The following is a 21,387-nucleotide window of genomic DNA, read 5'->3' on the forward strand; positions in this document are numbered from 1 at the left end:
ACTTTTATTAGCTTAGTTAACTATAGTGACTAAACATCTGATCTGAATTTTCAGTGTCTGTATTTTGGAATGGAATGTGGACACTGAATAATGGCAGTACTCCTAATATTAGCTTATGGTATTCACATTTCATTTTAAAATCCTGAACTTGTTTGTGTGTGTGTGTGTGTGTGTGTGTATTACATACAGTAACCACACTAGCCTTGTGGCCTATGTGAGAAAGATTGCCAATTGGTGCCGACTTATAGACATTTTGGGGTAAATTTTAACTTCCAGCCTGGAAGGGAGTGGGGGGGGAAGATTTCCAGGTGTGAAACCTGGAAGGTAAATGGGTGGGCAACCTTAATGAAGCCCATCAATGTCACTTCCGGGTTTCGCACCCGGCAGCCAGCCTGATTGACAGGGCAGTGAGAAGATCAGGGTGGGAAAGTGCTGAGAAGAAGATCGGGGAGCTGAGTAAGATATTGGGGGGCTGAGAAGAAGATCAGAGGTCGCTGGAGGTCAGGTGAAGAGTCGGAGGTAGGTGGGGTCCACCATGAAAGAGGGGGGGTCCACTATCGGGGGGGGGGGGGCACATCGGGGGTGGGGGGGGGGGTCAGCCGATCGCGGAGGTCCTGTCGGCCAGTTGAGCTTGTTAGGCCTGGATGAAGCACTCCTGCTCCTCTGGGCCCACAGGCAGTGTAGTAAAGGCACTCACCTGATGGATCCGGCCCTTCCCACCTTCTTTCACCTGACGTGAATCAGAAGCCATGGGAAACTCAAACAGGTAAGGTTAAATTCATTTTGTTATTCCAATACACAAAATATTAAATACCTCAAGTATCTCAATGAGGTACATTGCCGTTTTAAGTATTGGCCCGCTGGATTTAAGTGGGGGCGGGACATCCTGGTGTCTGCTCTCCACACGCAGACAAACCTGCCTGGGTTAAACCCAGAAGCAGGCATGTCGGAGCCGGGATGCCATATTTTTACTCCCCACCCGCCCCCAACCCACCCGTTCCTGGGGGTTAAAATTTACCCCTTGGTGTCTTGGATTGCAACCTACAGGAAGTGGTCTGAGAATATCCAAACTCAATTTATTTAGGATCCTTAACACTGACATCGAAGATACACAAGAACAGTTGGGGATGAGAAAAGGCCATTCAACTCATCAAAGGGTATCATTCTCATAATTAACTCTCCCATCATTGTGTCCAATTGTATTTTAAATGCCCCTAATGCTTTTGCTTCTATTAGTGTAACTGGCAGATCAGTCTATATCTGTTAATAATTTACTTTTCACTTATCCAAAGTTACCAGTTGCATTAGTCACATGTACATGCAGAGGTATTGCTGCCAGCACTGTCGATTAGAACCACTAAATTAGGGGGGTATTTTTCCCAGTCCACACTGCTGATGGGGAGCATTGGCTACCGGCCACACATAGTGGGAAATCAGGGCCCCCCGATTCCCCATTAGATGGGTAAGGCTTCCCACCAGTATCGTGACCTCAGAAAACTGGCCCTTATAGGAGGTCACCAGTTCTTTGAGTCACACATATACATCTGGTTCTGAAAGCTGCAGGTAATAGATCCTTCAACAACAACAAGTTGCATTTATATAGCACCTTTAACATAGTAAAACGTCCCAAGTCTCTTCACAGGAGTGTTATCAAACAAAATTTGACGTCGATCCACATAAGGAGATATTAGGACAGGTGACCAAAAGCTTGGTCAAAGAGGTAGGTTTTAAGGAGCGTCTTAAAGGAGGAGAGAGAGGTGGAGGTGCAGAGAGGATTATGGAGAGAATTCCAGAGCTTAAGGCCTAGGCAGCCAATGGTGGAGCCAATGGTTCAGTTGATATGTATCAGCTACTAGATTTGCAATTAGTTGTCAGTAATGTTTAAATAGATCAGGAGCTGTACGCTGTCTACAGGCTAATGAGACCGATATGATTTTTTATAATGAAGTATTTTGTTCCTGGTCTAGTTGATGATATGGTTTCATACCAAACAGTAACTGGCCAAATAGGGATTGTGACTGTCCATGTGGAATACAGTTGACAATGATGGGAAATTTTCCCAAGCTTCTTTGGTAAATCTGTTACTAATGATTTGAGAGGACCTAGAGCTGTAAAGGAAGTGTTCTGAAAGAAGAGAGTCAGACTTGCATCTCATTCAGTCTGACCTCCAGAAGAAATCAGATTCCTGATTCACACAAAGGGTAGTGGAAATCTGGAACTGAGTCCACCTTCATCTGAATGGAGGCAGCGACTTTCAAAAAAAGGTCAGCCTGGTTCAAACCACCACTAGGCCAGTGTTTTTTCTGAAAGGTCAAAACAACATCTAGTTGTATCTAACTTAGTGCCGGGTGACACGACTCCCTCCTGACCACCATCACTTGAATTTCCACAAGTTGAAGCTGTACAATCGCTGAGAGAAAATAAAATTGGGGATTGTCGACTGCCCTGACTCCCATTCGTCATTGTCACTCCATTTTTCTCCTCCTTCAGGTCTAGAGAGAAAAAAATACTTTTATTCCGCACCAAGAATGTTTACTTCAAGTATTATTGTATTAATTCTTGAAAGTCAGTCATACAGGATGGCATACACACATTAGAGTCTAAAGAGCTAATCAAGTTGCTTAATTTAATTCCTTTGAGAGCAGTAGTTTAGCAGAATTTTTTACATTTACTCTATAGTTGAAACTGCTTTAAAAAGCACCACTTGATTAAAATGTTTAATCACAGTGAATTGCAGGGTTCCAACTAATGAGTTCTGGCTTGCAGAAGTAGGCGTACTTGGTGGAAACACATTAAAGAACTGGCATAAATGATGACAGAGTCAGGGCCCAGATGTCTTCCCAGTTTATGCTGTTTTGACGAGTGGGAGGGAGGCACAGTTATACTTTATAAAACGCACATGCAGTGAATCTGTCAGTCTGGAGTGGTAGCATTTTGAAGCCAGGTCAGACGTCTGTGCAACTCAGAGTAGACTGAATTATGATCAATGATAAATCATTTAACAATCTATGTCCAATTGAAATAATTACAGCGTTCAACAAATATTTGTAAGTGGGTGGGTAGTTTAAAGAGGATTTGAAATCATCATTTTCAAGTGCAACTAATCTTAAATTCTTGCTTCTTTGATAATGAAACACAATGTCATTGCTTAAAAATGAGTCATTTTATTAAAGCTCTGCTCTGTTATTTTCAAGAAAATCTCTGCTGTAATTTTATTGGAAACCTTCATGTGCCAGTAGTTCATTAACCCTCTAACCTCTAGAATTACTCAAAAAAACCCTGATCTTTTATCAGTTATCACTTCCAAAGTATTTACAGTTAATTCAAATCTAAACCACTGCTGGATTTCTGTTCTAATCTGAAATGCGTTTGTGATGTGTATGTTTCCCCCTGGTGTTCCGACAGTCCTTTTTTGAGGCTGTGATTTATATCTTACAACTGTGCAGTTTTCCTGCTAGTCCTGACATTCTGGGCGTGAGAATGGGATTTGTTTATTGAAACGTTAAAAGGGAAAGTCACACCATCAGTGCTCTATTATAAAATCACACAGTTGAAAAGAATTATGATGAACTTTAACATCCTTTCATTTTTTTCTGTCTATTTCTGTTGCTTCAAAAAACAAAATGTGTTTAAATGGTTCATGCTGATGACAACATGAAGGAAACTGGGCTAGGAGGAGTTTTCTTATCCCAATAGTGTGAGGTAGCTGAATTAAGATTAGTAGATAGAATCAGGAGCTCAGGGTGCTTTAGATATCATTTTAATCGTATATATTAATTCAATCTCTTTTGCTCTCTTGGGCTCACTATCTTCTCTAGGATCATTTTTCCAATGATGTTATGATTTAAAAAAAATTAAACAGCAAAGAACCAATAGGATGTTTTTTAATGGTCTAACACTGATGGTATGGTTCATGTAAGATGAACATTTGATACTCAAGACGATGCCACTACACATTAAGTAAGAGTGCCTGTTTATCATTGTTTTCATATGTCAAGTGTATTCCTAGCTAATCATGATTTTGGATTAAATGATGTCAGTGAGGCATTAAAAATTCAAACATATTTTGAAATTTTGGAAATGTTCTATTGGATAATACTTCTTAGTACAATGCCATTCATACTAGAATTATTTTTAGAATTAGTTCAGCTGGTAACTGTTCATGTAAATAGTTTATACCCTTGTTTTTCCAATTAATTTGAGTGTATGAAATTGTCTCAGCAGGAAGCCTGTCCTTTAGTAGGCAGCATCCAACGCATTGATTTGTGTCCAACTAGCCACTGCAGCTGCCCTTATCTTGACGTGTTGTAGGTTCTCAAGTGACAAGAGCTCATGCATTTTAAGCACTTGCAGAGAGGTTCAGGTGTTGCAGAGATAAAAGTGTGGAACATCACAGAGAGACTCCGATGGAAGTTCCTTCAGGCACCTTAATGTCAAATGTGCAGACCTCATTCAAGCAGACTCCTGCTGATGTCTCCCAGACAAAGGCCAGGCAGATTGGTTACTCTGATGAGGATTAAAAATAGCATTTCACTCCTTGCCTCTAAAATAGTTGCTTCTCTATGTCAGTTCATAAACTGAAAAAACAAACCTTTGTTGAAGACAATTAACTAGTAAAGAGAATTGGAATCCACCCTTCCCATCACTTTGTAGATATAACTCTTGGAAATGTCGACACCAATAGTTATCGAAAGCCTATCCACTAAAATGCGGGATTAAATTTAAACTATATTGAATGTATTACAATGAATCTGAAATAAATATTAGACAAAGTTTTAAAATAGGCTTCATGCTCTCCTGATGAGTCAGTGAGTTTATCCATTGAGCAACTGAGCCTGCAGACTAGGAAGGTCCCATGTTGGATCTTTGGTCTGTTCTGAGGGTTTATGAGTTTGCCAGCCAGAATCCGAATTTAAAGAACAATATAGAAGGGTCTTAAGCTGTAGGAGCATTATCAAACAAATCTGACACTGAGGCACATAAGGAGATATTAGGACAGGTGACCAAAAGCTTGGTCAAAAAGGTAGGTTTTAAGGAGCGTCTTAAAGGAGGAGAGAGAGGTAGAGAGACGGAGAGGATTAGGGAGGGAATTCCAGAGCTTAGGGCTTAGGCACGGCCGCCAATTGTGGAGCGATTAAAATCGGGGATGTACAAGAAGCAAGAATTGGAGGAGCGCAGAGTCTTTGGAGGGTTGTAGGGCTGGAGGAGGTCACAGAGATAGGGAGGGGGCGAGGCCATGTAGGGATTTGAAAACAAGGATGAAAATTTTAAAATCGAGGTGTTGCCGGACTGGGAGCCAGTGTAGGTCAGCGAGCAAAGGGGTGAAGGGTGAACGGGACTTGGTGCGAGTTAGGATACGGGCAGCAGAGTTTTGGATGCGCTGAAATAGGTTTAAAACGATAATGTTAAACTTATAGTTCCAGCCAACTTGGCCTGTTTTATAACAGAGATTTTCATCGAAATCTGCACTTAAGCACTTTATCAAGTTTTTTTTAACGAAAACTACATTCATTTGTCAATATTAGAACTTGACAGTAAGAGATGGTCTACACGATTCTCTTTCCCATGGAAGTTGATTAATGAGCCCAGAAGCATTTAATGATTTTTTTTTTGCGCAGCCAAATCAAACAGGAATGATGAGTAATTGCAGGCCTCTGTTGCAGATGGAGATTATTTCACATTTACAAGACATGAGCCAATAGGGGTGTGTGGACAGATCATCCCAGTGAGTATTATTCATCAGCAATAGGTGTTTATGTTCTCAAAAATACTACAGACTACAACTGAAGAGGAAATTTTAATCTTGTTATTATTTGATCACCCCTGACATGAAAAGATAACTTGCAGTTGGTAATCCTTAAATAAATATCCATCCCTTTGAATAAGAGGCACCGCACCCATTTCAAACTGCAAAAGTGGCTTATTTAGTTGGCTGCTGACATACCTAATTTACTGCATGTATTAGCAGGAGTAAAACAAACATTATTTTTTACTCAAATCAAATCTTCGATCATGCTTGATTTACTTTGTACAGGGATTGTAGATAAAATGCACAACATATTCTGAAGGATACTTAAACATTTGTGTTACATTTAATGTCTGATTACTGAAAATGTAAGGGATTCTTCCAACAGTTGTAAATATGCTTGACAGGTATTTTATAAATACGAGAACGCTTTGTTATGTAGATTGAGAAGTGAGCCAACTGTCCCATTGTATGTAGTTAGGACTTCAGTGTAAACATTCAGGTAAAGCTCATACCTCATGTCTGTTTCTTTCAGATAAAATTCAGTGTCCCAGTGATCATCTGTAAAATAAATTATAGCATTTAAAAACCAAGGGCGGAGACATTTTGGTTGGCTGATTTTGAGTTTGTGAAGTTGAGGGTAAATGAAACACTGTAGCCCACACTTTACTGTCATCACACAAACATAGCTGGCTTTTAAATGTCAATCACTCTTTGAGTAGGAAATAATTGCAGTATAAAATAGTTGTCTATTTTTGATGCTTCTAAAGACCTGTATTTACAGGGGTGTGACTTATACACAAAGTGATTAAAAAACATGAGTAAAATAATTTGCGTCCAGGCACACAAGTATTGTATATTTTGTAAACTGTCTACATGGGTAGATAGTTTACATCTTTATTAAGGCAGTCAATGAAGAGTTCTGTCGAGTACGTAGTACCTCACATCACTGAGTTCCCCTTCTCAGCCATGTTGTCGGGAGAAGATCCAAGCAGATACCAAGCATTTCCGGAAGTGAGGGAACATCAAAAAGAGAGAGAGAGAGGGGGAGGGAGCACGCTATCCCCAGGTAACTCTTGTTCATCTCCTAGCAGTTGGCTCAGAGGCTGATAGTTGAAGGCCCAGGAGCAGGCTGCCAACTTGGCGTCCCGGCTGCACGGAACGGGGAGACTATGTTAAGTGCTTGTCCACTAACTGTAATGTCAAGGTTTAAATCTGTAAACATAGTTTTCTGTAAGAACTTTTAATTACATCTACATTCAAATACCAACTTGATGGAAGTATGCACAGAGTGCCTGGATTTTGCTGTTGTTCAGGGCTATCAAAAACATATTCAAAACTAAAGTAAAATATACCATAAAATCATTTCACATACTCCAATCTGGTTTTCCCCCTCCCTCTCCAAAATATTATAGAAAATAAAACTAAAATACTGTTTAAAGAAACCGTAGGAACATATCAAGTAAACACTACAAGTATAATTCTTAATGAATTGCAAAACAAGGGAGTTGCAGTATCACTCCACTGTGGTTTCTTCCAAAGTATAGCCTAGAAATTACTGCTGATGCTATTAACGAAACAATACTAAACATATATGTATGTTTTGTATTCCTTTGTCCATTATTTTAGTGGATGGAATTAACCCATTTAAAATAAATGCTTTAAAATAGAGGCAGAGGAATGTTATAGGAACCTGTTAAACGTTGGTAATGAACAGTGATTTAGAAGCTTAACTGTGTAACTTAGTTTTATGTAACTGCATCAATACAGCTATTAAAGCCCTGTACAGAAGTGTAGAATCAGCCTGTTAACAGTTAGTCTTATGTGAGTATAAATTTTTGTCACCAGAACGTGATTTATTTTTCCCCTTTTTAATCATTTACCCGCAGTGGAACTTCCCCCTACTCATGTTTGCGTGGAAGATAGTTCCAGCCCTGTGCTGTGGAAACACAGTAGTCATCAAACCAGCCGAACAAACACCACTGACGGCCCTCTACATGGGAGCCCTCATCAAAGAGGTGTGTTCCTTTTATCTCAATATTTTTTTGACTTTCAATGATGACGTAAGTAGTGAGATCTGGCAGAGTCTCTGTTCATTTCCCAGTTTATTCTGGCAGGTTTTTTTTTAAAACTGAGCTTGTTCATCTAATCCTATTTTTTCACAGGTTGGGTTTCCTCCAGGAGTGGTCAATATTTTGCCTGGATTTGGCGTGACGGCTGGTGCAGCCATAGCCTCTCACATGGACATCGACAAAATCGCATTTACTGGATCAACTGAGGTACGTTAATGCACAGGAATACCATAAAAATCAGTGTATAGGTTGCACTGGCATATAGGTGACACCCAGGATTTCATGCTGGATTGCCAAGTAGCAAATAATCATTCACATCGATGTATAAATTATAAAGAAGCAAATAATTCATATTTATGTAGTTTCTGTCAGGTCCTCAGGATGTTCTGAAGCACTTCACAGCCAATTCATTACTTTCAAAGTATAACCACTGTTGTTTAGTAGGCAAATGTGGCAGCCAATTTTGCATACAGCAAGATCCCACAAACATGCAATGAGATAAATGTCCTGTTAATCTGTTTTGTGGTGATGGTTGGTTGAAGGATAAATGTTGGCTAGGGCACCAGAGAGCACCCTGTTCTTCTACAAATACTGTTATGGGATGTTTTACACCAATCTGAACAGGCAGACAGGACTTCAGTTTAACATCTCATTTGAAAGGCAGCATGTCCATCAATGTAACACTCCCTCAGTACTGCACTGAAGTATCAGTCTAGATCAAGGTCAAGGTCCCACATGGCAGATTGGTCAAAATAGTAAAGGCGCATGGGATCCAAGGGAATGTGGCAAATTGGATCCAAAATTGGCTCAGTGCCAGGAAGCAAAGGGTGATGGTTGACGGGTGTTTTTGCTACTGGAAGGCTGTTTCCAGTGGGGTGCCGCAGGGCTCGGTACTAGGTCCTTTGTTTTTTGTGGTATACATTAACGATTTGGACTGAAACGTAGGGGGCATGATTAAGAAATTTGCGGATGACACAAAGATAGGCTGTGTGGTTGATAATGAGGAGGAAAGCTATAGACTGCATGAAGATATCAATCGACTGGTCAGTTGGGCAGAAAAATGGCAAATGGAGTTCAATCCGGAGAAGTGTGAAGTAATGCATTTGGGGAGAGCAAACAAGGCAAGGGAATACACAATAAATGGGAGGATACTGAAAGGTTTAGAGGAAGTGAGGGATCTTGGAGTGCATGTCCACAGATCCCTGAAGGTAGCAGGACATGTAGATAAGGTGGTTAAGAAGGCATATGGAACGCTTTCCTATATTAGCTGAGGCATAGAATATAAAAGCAGGGATGTTATGCTGGATCTGTATAAAACACTGGTTAGGCCACAGCTTGAGTACTGTGCACAGTTCTGGTCACCACATTACAGGAAGGATGTAATTGCACTAGAGAGGGTGCAGAGGAGATTCATGAGGATGTTGCCAGGACTTGAGAATTTTAGCTATGAGGAAAGATTGGATAGGCTGGGATTGTTTTCCTTGGAACAGAGTAGGCTGAGGGGTGATTTGATTGAGGTGTACAAATAACAGGAGGATCCCAGATCGCTGGTGCCACTTCCTGACTCCCACTGTTGCGGGGAATATTCCCAATTGCACAGCTGCAGAAAGAGCAATGGGGAGAAGGGCAGTTCGATAGTTTGCCTGCCTCATCAGGAGTTGAGAGTCAGCACAGCTGCTCCGGGATCTTCACAGACAGATCAGCACAATTGTAAGATATACAACCAATTTTTCTGTTATTTCTTATGGGGAGCATTAAATTTATGTTGTGTCGACCGCATGTGACAGAGGATTGAAGTTCTGTTGTGTGTTGATATTCTGGTTACTAATTACAAAATGCTTGACATTCCTTTTTTTTAGCAAAAACAGACATTTTTAATGAATAGATTCATGGCAGCACTTGGGTCAGCAATATACTGTTCCTAGAAATGATATTTCATTAGCAGCGATGAGAAACGAGCAGCCAATCATATGTTGCTCCTAAAATAATTCTTTAATGCATCGCAAACAGGTAATGAGCCATTTAACCAGTGTTAACAGTTATTAGAATGTTAGTACCATGAAGTGGGGAGTTCAAGACTCACCATTCTATGCTCAGATAGATCAGTCGGCACCCTGAGGAAATGCCCTCCAGCAGTGGCATGCAAGAAGTAGCAGAGGAGCAGCCGTTGGCAGTTCTGTAGCCCTTACAAATGACAGTAGCAATCTCTGAAACCATAGAGTGACTGTTGCTGATACAGGTATGTCAAGGTAAGTGACAGGCACAGATAGCAGGCTTTCTGCAACCTATGCAGCTCAACAGATGGTTATGCAGCTATCCACCAGTGCTACTCCCTCAACTAGTGGAGCCCCTAGTAATCAGGCTCATAGACAACTAACTCAGAGGGTTACGACACACAAGGGGCAGAACACGTTGAACATGTACACCACTAATACAGCAAAATGTAACAAAATGGATTTACTTTCAATATATCTTTCAACTGCCGTTCACTCATTGTCCCAAAAAAGAAAGAATCATTTGTGCAAGGGTAATTGGCTGACTCATAAGAACATAAGAACATAAGAACATAAGAAATTGGAGCAGGAGTAGGCCAATCGGCCCCTCGAGCCTGCTCCGCCATTCAATAAGATCATGGCTGATCTGATCCCAACCACAAATCTAAAGAACACAAGAAGTCGGAGCAGGACCCGGCCACATAGCCCCTGGGCCCTCTCCGCCACCCACAGGGCATTGACCGATCCGAACTCAGCTTCATGTCCAATTTCCTGCCCGCTCCCCATAACCCCTAATTCCCTTTACTTCTAGGAAACTGTCTATTTCTGTTTTAAATTTATCTAATGATGTAGCTTCCACAGCTTCCTGGGGCAGCAAATTCCACAGACCCACTACCCTCTGAGTGAAGAAGTTTCTCCTCATAATAAATAATCACCCAGGTAGCCAAAGGCAAGAGTTGCAACTGTGCAATGGATCAAGTTCCAGGTTAAACCACAGAGTGGTTCTGAACTAAAGTCTCCAAATAATGTGCAACAAAGAGACAAAGCCATCAATTGGACCACAACAGCCTTTCAGCAAAGTGGGCACCTGGATTTGAACCAGGGACCTCTTGATCTGCAGTTAAATGCTCTACCACTGAGCTATACCCACATGCCTATATTCAGGCATAAAACCCCAGGGGGACATTTTCACCTACAGCCCTCTGGTGCAGAGAATCATGTGCCAAAGGTCCACATCAGGACTTTAGATGTGCAGCCTCCCTCCGCCATTTTGTTTCCATTTATTTTAATGGACTCTTATGATGTCCAGTCTGGGTGTCTGGAAGGTTGATGTGGCATGACAATTGAGGGCAGTGATGATCTTCACTGTCAATGGTAGTGCACTGCAGTTGATTGATTGTCCCTGTAGGTCTTCTCAGACCAGGTGGCGCACCTGAGTTACAACTTCTCTGGTGAGTCGGAGCTTCCTCATCCACAGGGTCCAGGTAACTCACTCTGGTGCAGTAGATCTGTTGAGGTTGTGCATCTGTTATTCCCTTTGCAATACCAGCCTTCCTTCCCCTTCCCCCTCTCCCTCCCTCCCCCTCCCCCTCCCCCTCCCCCTCCCCCATCGTCTCCTCCTCCATCGTCTCCTCCTCCTCTATCTCCTCCTCCATCGTCATGCTCCATCATGTTCCTTGCTAACAGAGACAACACTGATGCTCTCAGAAAGAAACTACTTTGTATTTATGTGGTGATACTTGCATTACTTAATTGAAATTACTAATGCCAGTTCTGACCTGGAGTGAAATTTTTGATTTGACTGTGCAGCTGTGGAATATTGAATGAGTTCATACTTAATGATCTTTAACGAGGCTTTAACAAGCAAGAAACAGACATTTTGTTCTCGTTTTGCTAATGTTCACTAATCCGTTTTTGGACATGTAGAGAAACACTGAACATGGGTAAATAGCCCATTGGTGTTTCAGTACCTACACAACTTTTTTGCTCAAGTAGCCACTTAGCAAAAACAGGCAAACTGTTCTGTGTGCACAGAAATGCCACTAGTCATGGCACACAGGGAGGGCCTGTCTTTGATATACTGAGTCAGCCTGATGTGAAACGACTGGTGTATGCGTCAGGGTGTTTAAAAGAATCTTGTGGTCATCCTCCTGTTTACAAGATTCAAGCACAGCACAGGTAAAAATTGCATCTAGTGATTATAAATACTCAAGCCATGATACAAAATCTAGGTGAAAAGAGCTGGGATTTAATACACAAGAAAATTAAAATTCAGGCATAAAACCCCAGGGGGACATTTTCACCTACAGCCCTCTGGTGCAGAGAATCATGTGCCAAAGGTCCACATCAGGACTTTAGATGGGCAGCCTCCCTCCGCCATTTTGTTTCCATTTATTTTAATGGAGGGAAAATCCTGGAGGTGGAGGTGGGGAGGTCACATGCCTCGATGTGCTCCCAATGCAGAGTTTTGTACACTGAGAACGCTGAGGATAAAAATTTACCTCACGGAGCAGAGGATGTAGTTTTGTTACAGACCTTAAAAGCTTGGAAATATTTCTGGACAGGAATCCAATAACTTTTCAGTGATAGTTGCCTTGTGTTGAATTCTTTTAAAAATCTGCTCTGGCATTACAAGAGTTGTGACATTTTATATATTTGAAGAAAAATGTGACTAGTCTTTATTTCCATTATAAATAACAACTCGCCTTTAATTAGTCAATGTTTCAAGACTCTTCACAGAGGTGAAAACTGACGCCAAGCAGTAGTAGAGTTAGGGGAGGTGATTGAAGGTATGGTCAAAGAGAGAGATCCTCATGAGGCTTTCGAGAGTTCAGAGACAGGTAGGAAGGCAGGAGGTTTATGAGGGAGTTCCAGAGTCTAGGATCCAGATGGCTGAAGGATCTGCCACAGATGGTAGAATGGGAGCGGTGGATAATGCAAAGGAGGTCAGAGTCATAAGAACAGAGAGTCTGCTGCCGACTAGGGCTGGAGGAGATTGCTGAGGTGTAATGGGGTGATATCTTTGGAGGGATTTGTAAATACAATGGAAATTTTGAATTCAATTAATTGGTAGAAAACGGAGGTTGGGAAAGACAGAGGTGAGGTGGGATTGGGACTTAATGTAGGGTAGGATTCAGGCCGCACAGCTTTGGGTAAATTGGAGTTTATGTAGGGTGGAGCAGCCTGCGTAAAGAATGCAGCTGTCAGAGGAATCTAATAACCATTGCCATAAAATCTAATCCAAGCTATTCTGGGTGCCTGAGGAGATGGGGCACTGGATCAGAAGGTCGGTCTGAACCATGCTACCCACACAATGCTATGGCATTGATTTATTACCTGGAGCACATGCAGAATGTACACAAAACAACAGGTTTCACTGTTAAAGACAAAATCAAATGACTTAATCACTCCACAAGCAATGAGTCTGACAGATTTCTTTTTTTTCTTTTATTACTATCAGCGTTTTAAAAGCAAGATTCAAACTGTTTCATGGCTAGTATTTCAAAGTTGTAAATGCACTGGAGGTGGCCTCTTGAGCCAAGGTGGTTTTTGTTGCAATGCTAGAAAGTTCTGTTTTCATTAAGTATTGGGTATGTTCCGAGTTATATTGTGCACTTTACATCAATTTTCATTTTTTTCATTACCTGTATATTTAAAAGTCTCTTGATTCGAGAAATGAGAAGGAAAATTATTGAAAATCTAAAGCCCCTTCTCATGGAGTAAAACAAAAACCAGATGGTTGCTGTGACGTTCAGCCATTGTAAACTGTGTCCTTTTTGGGTTTTGATTTCCTGTTATGATCCAAGTATCTAAATGCAGCTGTGTTGCACAGAGGTTAACATTTGGTTTGATACGAATACCACAAAACAGCACATCCATTTTCCAATAAAAAAGTGCACCACAAGGCCTAACATAATAAAAGGACTGCCTGCTAACAGCAGCTATCTGCTCCCTTATGAAAAGCTGCAGTTCTGTCCTCCAAAAAGTCTGCTTGGGAGTGTGTTTTACGTCTTTTATTAATTAATTTCTTACGATGATTGTGCTTCCAGTAACTAAGGTCTCTTTTCTTTGGAAATGTCTTCCTGCGATTACTGGAACAGTGCTGTTCACTTTTTTTTATTAACAGAGGCTCATTAAATATTTTTGGTGAATATTTCTCCTGGGTAGAGGCAAAATCTCTGGTATCCTTCACGAAACAGTCAGGTGCTGTGATGAGGGGCACAGTAAATGGATGGGCTAAATGGGCTGAGTGGCCTCTCTCAGCTATACCTATCTTTGTGATATTTATGATCTTTGCGAAGTAGTCCTGTCAGATACTGATATAAACACATCGCATTGTTATATGTAATAGTTCATGGAAACAGCTGGAGGAAGGTCTCAATGAATTGTAAAAGTTCCAGTTGGGTGCAATTTGTGCTGCTGGGTATGGCGTGGAAAATCATGTTGTAGCAGTTTCTCCATGTCGGTTGCTAACCAACAGCTACAATCTCTTATCCTTGGTGGATCCACCCTCAGTCCTTTTTCAATCTCGGTCTCACTGACCTCAAATGGAACTCCCAGATCTCCTCCATTGTTAAAGCTGCCTGTAGGCAGTTCTTTTTTTTAATCCCAAGTATTTCTTTTCCCTTCCACAATTTTTAACTCTCTATAAAGCCGAAGCCTATCCAAGAGTTGAATGCCGCTGAAATATCTGAGGAAGCTCTTCTAACACCTCTCTTGCACTCCCGGACAGGGTACAAAAAAACTGGTTATCCGATTGGCAATCTTTCTTCAATTCTGGTCGCAGACCTCCCACCCCTCCTCTATGTTGCATTTTACTTGCAGTTGATATAATCTATATAATTGATATTACAGTGGTCAGTGTTCCTCTGAGCTTTTCTCTCTCGTTGCTTCTAAGAACCTGATGCACTATCCTACATGTTCTCCCCTTCTCTAAATCCTCACTGTGTTGAAATTGAGACTCATAACAGTCTCCTACTGTAATTAATTCTTTTCCTCGCAAATGTGGAGCTCCTTGTCTCCCTTATTCTCTCTTTCCTCCTCTAATCTTCAGGCTTAGTTAAAAGCGAAGTTTGAAATCACTTAATTACTGCTTCCCAATTTACCTTATGTTCCGTCTTGCCTTTTTCAAGCATAATGATATCCTGCACTATGACCCATTGGCTTTCACTTTGGTTTACCAATAAAAGTAAAATGATATTTTTGACCTGAACAACTAAGTGGATTACTTCACTCTTAAACTGCCATTTACTTTCTAGAGCAACAAACCCAATAATACAATTTGCTCCCAATTGGAAGTTTTTTATTCAACAAACATGATGGCCCCGATATTTATTGAGAGCCAGGGAGGGAGTGGGGGCGCATGTCAGCGGCCAGAAAACCTGGAAATACCGAATGCTGAATTTAGCGGCAGGACCTCATTAGAATTTTTTTTACTCCATTTCCCACCTGGCAGCTGGCCAGATTGAGAGGCTGACCACTACTGGGCGGGAAAGCCTGCTGTAGAAGGCAGCAGCCGGGGACCGCTATGGACGGTCCCTGGCAGTCGAGAATATCAGGGGTCGATCGGGGGGGAGGGGGGAGGAGGGAGATATTGCGGTGGGGGGTGAGACATCGCTGAGGGAAGACATTTCTGGGGGGGGTCGGCCAATCGTGGGGAGGGTCAGAAGATCGCAGCAGGTTTGCTTGAGGGGGCTGGAGGAAAGCACTCCTGCTCCTCCTGGCCCACAAGCAGTGCTGGAAAAGCACTTACCTGCTGAAGACGCCAGCTCCTCCCTCCCTTCAGCTGCCGGGTTTCCCGAGCCCTGAGAAACCCGTCCGGCCAGCGTTAAATTTAAATGGCTGCCAAAATCTGAGGAACGCAGCCTCATTTAAATATTATAATTCCTGACCCGCCTTTCCAGAAAGGGTTACTCGGCCGCCCCCAAACCCGCTGCCGTAAAACCGGAAGTAGGCGCATTCGTGGCGGGTTGGGGTCAGGTTTCCCATTTTTAGCGATTTAACCCCCTCCGCAACACTCTCCCGCCCATCCTGAGGAGGGTTAAAATTCCCCCCGATGATTCAGTAATGTCACTTTAAATCTAGCTACTAATTGAATGTAATGCATTATTACTTTGAAAAACTTAGCAATTCCAATAACAATATCATGTTCTGTGGGGAGAAAACCACAGGTGAGCATTACTGCGTTGGGATCATGTATGCAAATGCTAAAAAGGTCATGTGATTAAAGTACGCCAACAGGTGAGAGTGACTGCTGATGTCGTGCATTTAAAATTATTGATAAACGGGACTCCTCATCTAATCACTGTGCTTTTCATTCATAGGAAGTAGTGAGTTGTACAATATCCTCTGTTAACTCAACCCCCACCACGACGTCACACAGCTGATACCAGGGATGGGAAATTTTACATATGAGGAAAGAATTAAGATACTTGGAATACTTCCATCCGAGCAGAGAAAGTTAAGAGGAAATGTTAAAATTATGAAGGATTTTGATATAGTAAATAGGGAAAGACTATTTCCTCTAGTTGGGGAGTCAGTGACAAGGGCTTGTCAACTTAAAATTGTCACTAAATGAGAGCGAGGTTAAGAAATTATTTTACACGAGGAATAATTGGAGCATGGAATGCTTTTCCATAGGGAGTAGTTGAGGCAGAGACCACTGAATCTTTTAAGGGAAAAGTGGTTATGGGGAAGAAATCAGGGCAGTGAGATTAGTTTTGGATTGCTCTAGCAAAGAGCCAGCACAGACACAATGGGCTGAATGGCCTCCTTCGGTGCTGTAAACTTTTACGGTTCTATGTTTTCTAGTCTCCATGTTCTAACCTTGCTGACTGCAACTAACCAGCTGCATGGTTTCAAGTTGAGATGCAGGATTTACTCCCATTGACTTTACTAGGTTTCAGATCATTAAATGTCTAAATGGAAAACGGCTGTGTTCGATGTAATGTTCCAATATACCTTGCCAGCTGCAATGCTTACATTTCATTGCAATAAAGTAAATTCTGCTTTTCATTTAAAATGTGCACAAGTTTTTTTTTAAAAAATGAACCTTACCAACAAAGGAGAAATGGACTGTGCGAGGACAAAAATCGTTAGTTGGCACCAGGATAAATTTTTTGAAACACTGTTGGTGGTGGGGACCCTCGCAGGTAGCCCATGGTGGGGGGGTCAGAAATTGATTACACTAAGTTAGGAGGGACAGTAAGTAGCGCAGATGGGAGCAGAAAGTTTGCAAAGGGACACAGACAGACTAAATTAGTGGGCAAAACTATGGAAAATGGAGTTCAATATGGGCAAGTGTGAGATCATCCACTTTGGACCCAAGAAAGATAAATTGGAGTATTTTCTAAATAGTGAGAAACTAGGAACTGAGTGGGAACAAAGAGATTTGTGAGATGAAGTACACAAATCAGTAAAAGCCAGTAGACAGGTACAAAAACAATTAAATAGGATGGTGGAATGTTGGCCTTTATCTCAAGGGGCTGAAATACAAAGGGGAGGAAGTTATGCTTCAACTGTATAGAGCCTTGGTCAGACCCCATCTGAAGTACTGAGTTCAGTTTTGGAGGGGTTGCAGCGCAGATTCACCAAAATGATACCAGGGCTTAGAGGGTTAAATTATGAGGACAGGTTGCATAAACCTGGCTTGTATTCCGTTGAGTATAGAAGATTGAGGGGTGATCTGATCAAGGTGTTTAAAATGGTAAAAGAATTTGATAGGGTAGATACACAGAAATGATTTCCTCTGGTGGGGGAATCAAGAACAAGGGGACATAATCTTAAAATTAGAGCTAGGCTATTCAGAAATGAAATCAGGAAGCACTTTTTCACACAAAGGAGAGTAGAAACTTGGAACTCTCTCCCCCAAAAGGCTGTGGATGCTGGGTCAGTTGAAGCTTTTAAGACTGAGATATAGGTAAGGATATCAAGAGATATGGAGCAAAGGCAGGAAAATGGAGTTGAGGTGCAGGTCAGCCATAATTGAATGAGGGAGCAGGCCCAAGGGGCTGAATGGCCTACTCCTGTTCCTAATGTTCCTACATCTCTCGTCCGAATTCCTGACTGCAGTATGGAACCACCTATGTGTTGCAGCTCGCCCTTTTGAGATGAGCGGATCAGTGATCCCATGGCCTGGCCTGCTCGAGCAGGCTTCTTAAAGGTTAAGATGTGTGGAAAAGTCTTTTTTTCCATTTTACAAACATTTCTGCTGCATTTTGGTCCCGTGCAATTGTTATTTTTGCTGGGAACTCTTTTTTGGAGTATTTTCTGGATAATGCTTCCCTTCATTATACTTGGTTGCTGCTGGCATCTAAATGGAGCCATACAAAGCAGGAAACCTTTTTTTTATTCGTTCATGGAATGTGGGCGTCGCTGGCGAGGCCGGCATTTATTGCCCATCCCTAATTGCCCTCGAGAAGGTGGTGGTGAGCCGCCGCCTTGAACCGCTGCAGTCCGTGTGGTGAAGGTTCTCCCACAGTGCTGTTAGGAAGGGAGTTCCAGGATTTTGACCCAGCAACGATGAAGGAACGGCGATATATTTCCAAGTCGGGATGGTGTGTGACTTGGAGGGGAACGTGCAAGTGTGTTGTTCCCATGTACCTGCTGCTCTTGTCCTTCTAGGTGGTAGAGGTCGCGGGTTTGGGAGGTGCTGTCGAAGAAGCCTTGGCGAGTTGCTACACACTAATCACACTTTTCCTGTATCTATAGACTGTTCAAATTAGGGAGAGGGGTACCCATTGGAAAATTGGGCCAGCCCTGATCCCCTCCACTGCAGATGCAAGTGAGCCTGTGCATTGGTCTAGCTCAACCTGATTTTTGTCCATTATTGAAAAATGCACAGATATGGATAAACACCTCCGTAAGGTGTAGATAGAAGGCTGTGTTCAGTCTGATTACAATAAAAGGAAATCTTGCACCATCTCTCTGACTTGGACCACAGGTCAATGCCCATCCTTTTCGAGGTGCTACCATCTCATTTCCACCAGGTGGAAGGGCTGAAAATTCAGCCACCAGTAGCTTCCTAATTTTAAGGATCAACACAAACCTGCTGAAGTAGGAAGCTCCTACAATTTCGACAGTGTGCAAGTTGGTGAGATTGGCTAGACTGGAAACTGAAGGAAGGGTGAATTCCCCAGGCTGGGAATTGTCAAGAGGAAAGGATGGACCAGGGAGAGAAAAGAGCGAGGGACATCTCCAATTAAGGCATAAGCAGGAAGGAAAAATAGACAGTACAGATCTGGTAGAAGAGAAATTCCCCACAAAGAGAGCTAGTGGGAGGAGAGATTGATGAGTCAATGAGCTGGGGTGAGAGTTCATTGGCCTGGTAGGGAACTAGTGGGAGGGGGGAAATCAACATTCAGGAAGCTGGTGGGAGGAGGATTGACCAAGTAGAGAGCTAGAACAGGAAAGATTAGGTCGGGTGGAAGTGGGCAGTAGGAATCTGATGGAAGGTTGGAGGGGAGATTTTTCCAAGCTGAAGTGAATAAGAGGGGGATTGGTCAGGCAGGGAGCTAGCAAGATGGGGCATTAGTGCAGGGAGCAGGAGGGAGATTTAGGGCAATGTAAAGCACCTTAACAATAGGAGCCATGACAACTAAGTTTGCTCAGAAAAGCTAATCCTCTAGCATATACTAAAGATAATTGTACCTGGACAAAGACTGGAAACCAGAACGTATTTGTTGAAACACATTGCCTGTGATTTTCCCAATGTGTAATATTATCCAATTTGATGGAGTTTTTAATGAAAGTTAGAAATATTTACTGGATTATGCAGAAACATGACAGAAGAAATAAAAACCTGAAAACCTAGAGAGGTTTAAAGAGGCATAATCTTCAAGTGAAAGTGTTTGGCAAACCTTTCATTTGAGTGCGGAGAAATGTACCACTGATGTGGTGAGTCAGTTTGATTTAGGACTTTGTGTCAGGGTCACCACGTTCTGGACATCAGCCTTTGCACCTTGGTAAAGCAAAAGCCCAACCTGTTCTCATGCCCTGGTATGTTGTGTGTTTGGCAGGGGTTTTTTTATTTGAGAGTGCACTCATGCCTCTGAGTCAAAAAGTCATGAGTTGAAGTCTTGTGCCAGGATTTGAACATCTAATCTAGGCTGACACTTCAGTGCAGTACTGAGGGAGTGTTGTACTGTCTTTTGGATGAGTTGTTAAAACTGAGGCCCGATCTGCCTGCTTCAGTGAAGGGAGAAATCCCACAGCACTATTCAAAGAAGAGCAAGGGCGTTCTCCCAATGTCCCAGCCAACATTTATCTATTGACCAACATCACCAAAACGGACTGACTGGCCATTTATCTTATTTGCTGTTTGTGAGACCTTGCTATGTGCAAATTGGCTGCCGCATTTGCCTACAAAATAACATGACTGCATTTCAAAAGTAATTCATTGGCCTGTTAGTGCATTGGGACATCCTGAGGACATGGAAGGCATTATATAAATGCATGTACTTTCTGGTTATTTACAAATAACTTTTCACGATGATTCCCCTTTACAAATGAGCCGTATTATTATCACAACTTTCAAATGGACATCCCTGAAATACCTGTTGGAAGCTAATTTGATGAAAGTGAATGATTCAATATGAAAAAAAGACATAGAATTATTAACGGTTAACTGAGATTGGTCATTTCTATTTGTTATTGACTAATGGAGAGAGGCAGGATGGGTACGTGAGTCTCTCTGATTTTTACCATTCCCCCCTCAAGATGGAGCACTCCCTCTGGCCACTTGAGCCTCGGATTCAAAAAGCTGTGACTTTGAAACACATTTAAATTATTGTTGTGCAAAAAATTAACGAGATAAATCATTCTCTGAATTTGATATAATGAGCGATGCACTTCTGTTTCTGAATGATTTCAAGAATGTCCTATTAAAAGTTTAAAGTCAAGACAGAGGGGAAAGCTGTTTCCTGTCTCAAGCCCTTAAATGCCAGAACTCAGCTCTGCTTTTTTTTTGGTTATTTCATCCAAAAGTGTCAATTAAAAGTAGAATCAGCCCACGATAATTTCCCAAAAGCATTCTTCTGAAGTTTTATATAGTCAGTAATGATTTCCCATGATAATTTTTAAAACGTACAAGGAATGACGAACATTTTAAAAATCCTTTCGACCAAAGCTTGCATTGTACTGACCATACCATGTGATTACAAAATTAAGGAGTTTTTCTTAAAGCCAAAAAGCAACAGGATGCAAACAATAACTTAATTTCTTTGACAAAGCTTCTGAGAAAAAGTATTATACTCCCATTTCTAGAATGTTGTTAGGCAAAAAGTTGCACCCTTTCAGATTCCAGTAAACTCCTCTATGACTGATAACTGATCCTCTCATCCACCAGATTCTCCTAAAGTCTAGAATATGAAGGACATTAAACTCATCCCATCAAATCCTCTTTAACATCTTTGAGTTGATTATTGATCAACCAGAATTTACTTGTAAAATCACTTTCCTCTCACAAAAGTATTGTGCTATTGTATGTATAGCTGACTATTGAATTTTGAATTTGAGGTGTTGAGGAACTGGTCAGCGAGGACAAGGGAGAACCATTGCTATTTGTTTAGATTTCATG

The 21,387-nt window shown here is 41.8% G+C and overlaps 1 protein-coding gene and 1 non-coding gene across 2 annotated transcripts in view; one reads left to right on the forward strand and one right to left on the reverse strand.

Moving 5' to 3' along the window:
* The window catches only part of aldh1a2 (aldehyde dehydrogenase 1 family, member A2), a 75,867-nt gene that overhangs the window by 39,733 nt on the left and 14,747 nt on the right, over positions 1–21,387 (forward strand). Inside the window, exons 5-7 of the mRNA XM_067971508.1 lie at positions 5,664–5,725; positions 7,636–7,764; positions 7,912–8,025. Coding sequence (XP_067827609.1) covers positions 5,664–5,725; positions 7,636–7,764; positions 7,912–8,025 — 305 coding nt within the window. The remainder of the gene's footprint in view (positions 1–5,663; positions 5,726–7,635; positions 7,765–7,911; positions 8,026–21,387) is intronic.
* Positions 10,891–10,962, reverse strand: trnac-gca (transfer RNA cysteine (anticodon GCA)). Its single transcript has one exon. It is a non-coding gene; the product is annotated as a tRNA-Cys (tRNA).

This window comes from Heptranchias perlo, chromosome 34 (genome assembly GCF_035084215.1).
Source record: "Heptranchias perlo isolate sHepPer1 chromosome 34, sHepPer1.hap1, whole genome shotgun sequence".
NCBI classification, from domain to species: Eukaryota; Metazoa; Chordata; class Chondrichthyes; order Hexanchiformes; family Hexanchidae; genus Heptranchias; species Heptranchias perlo.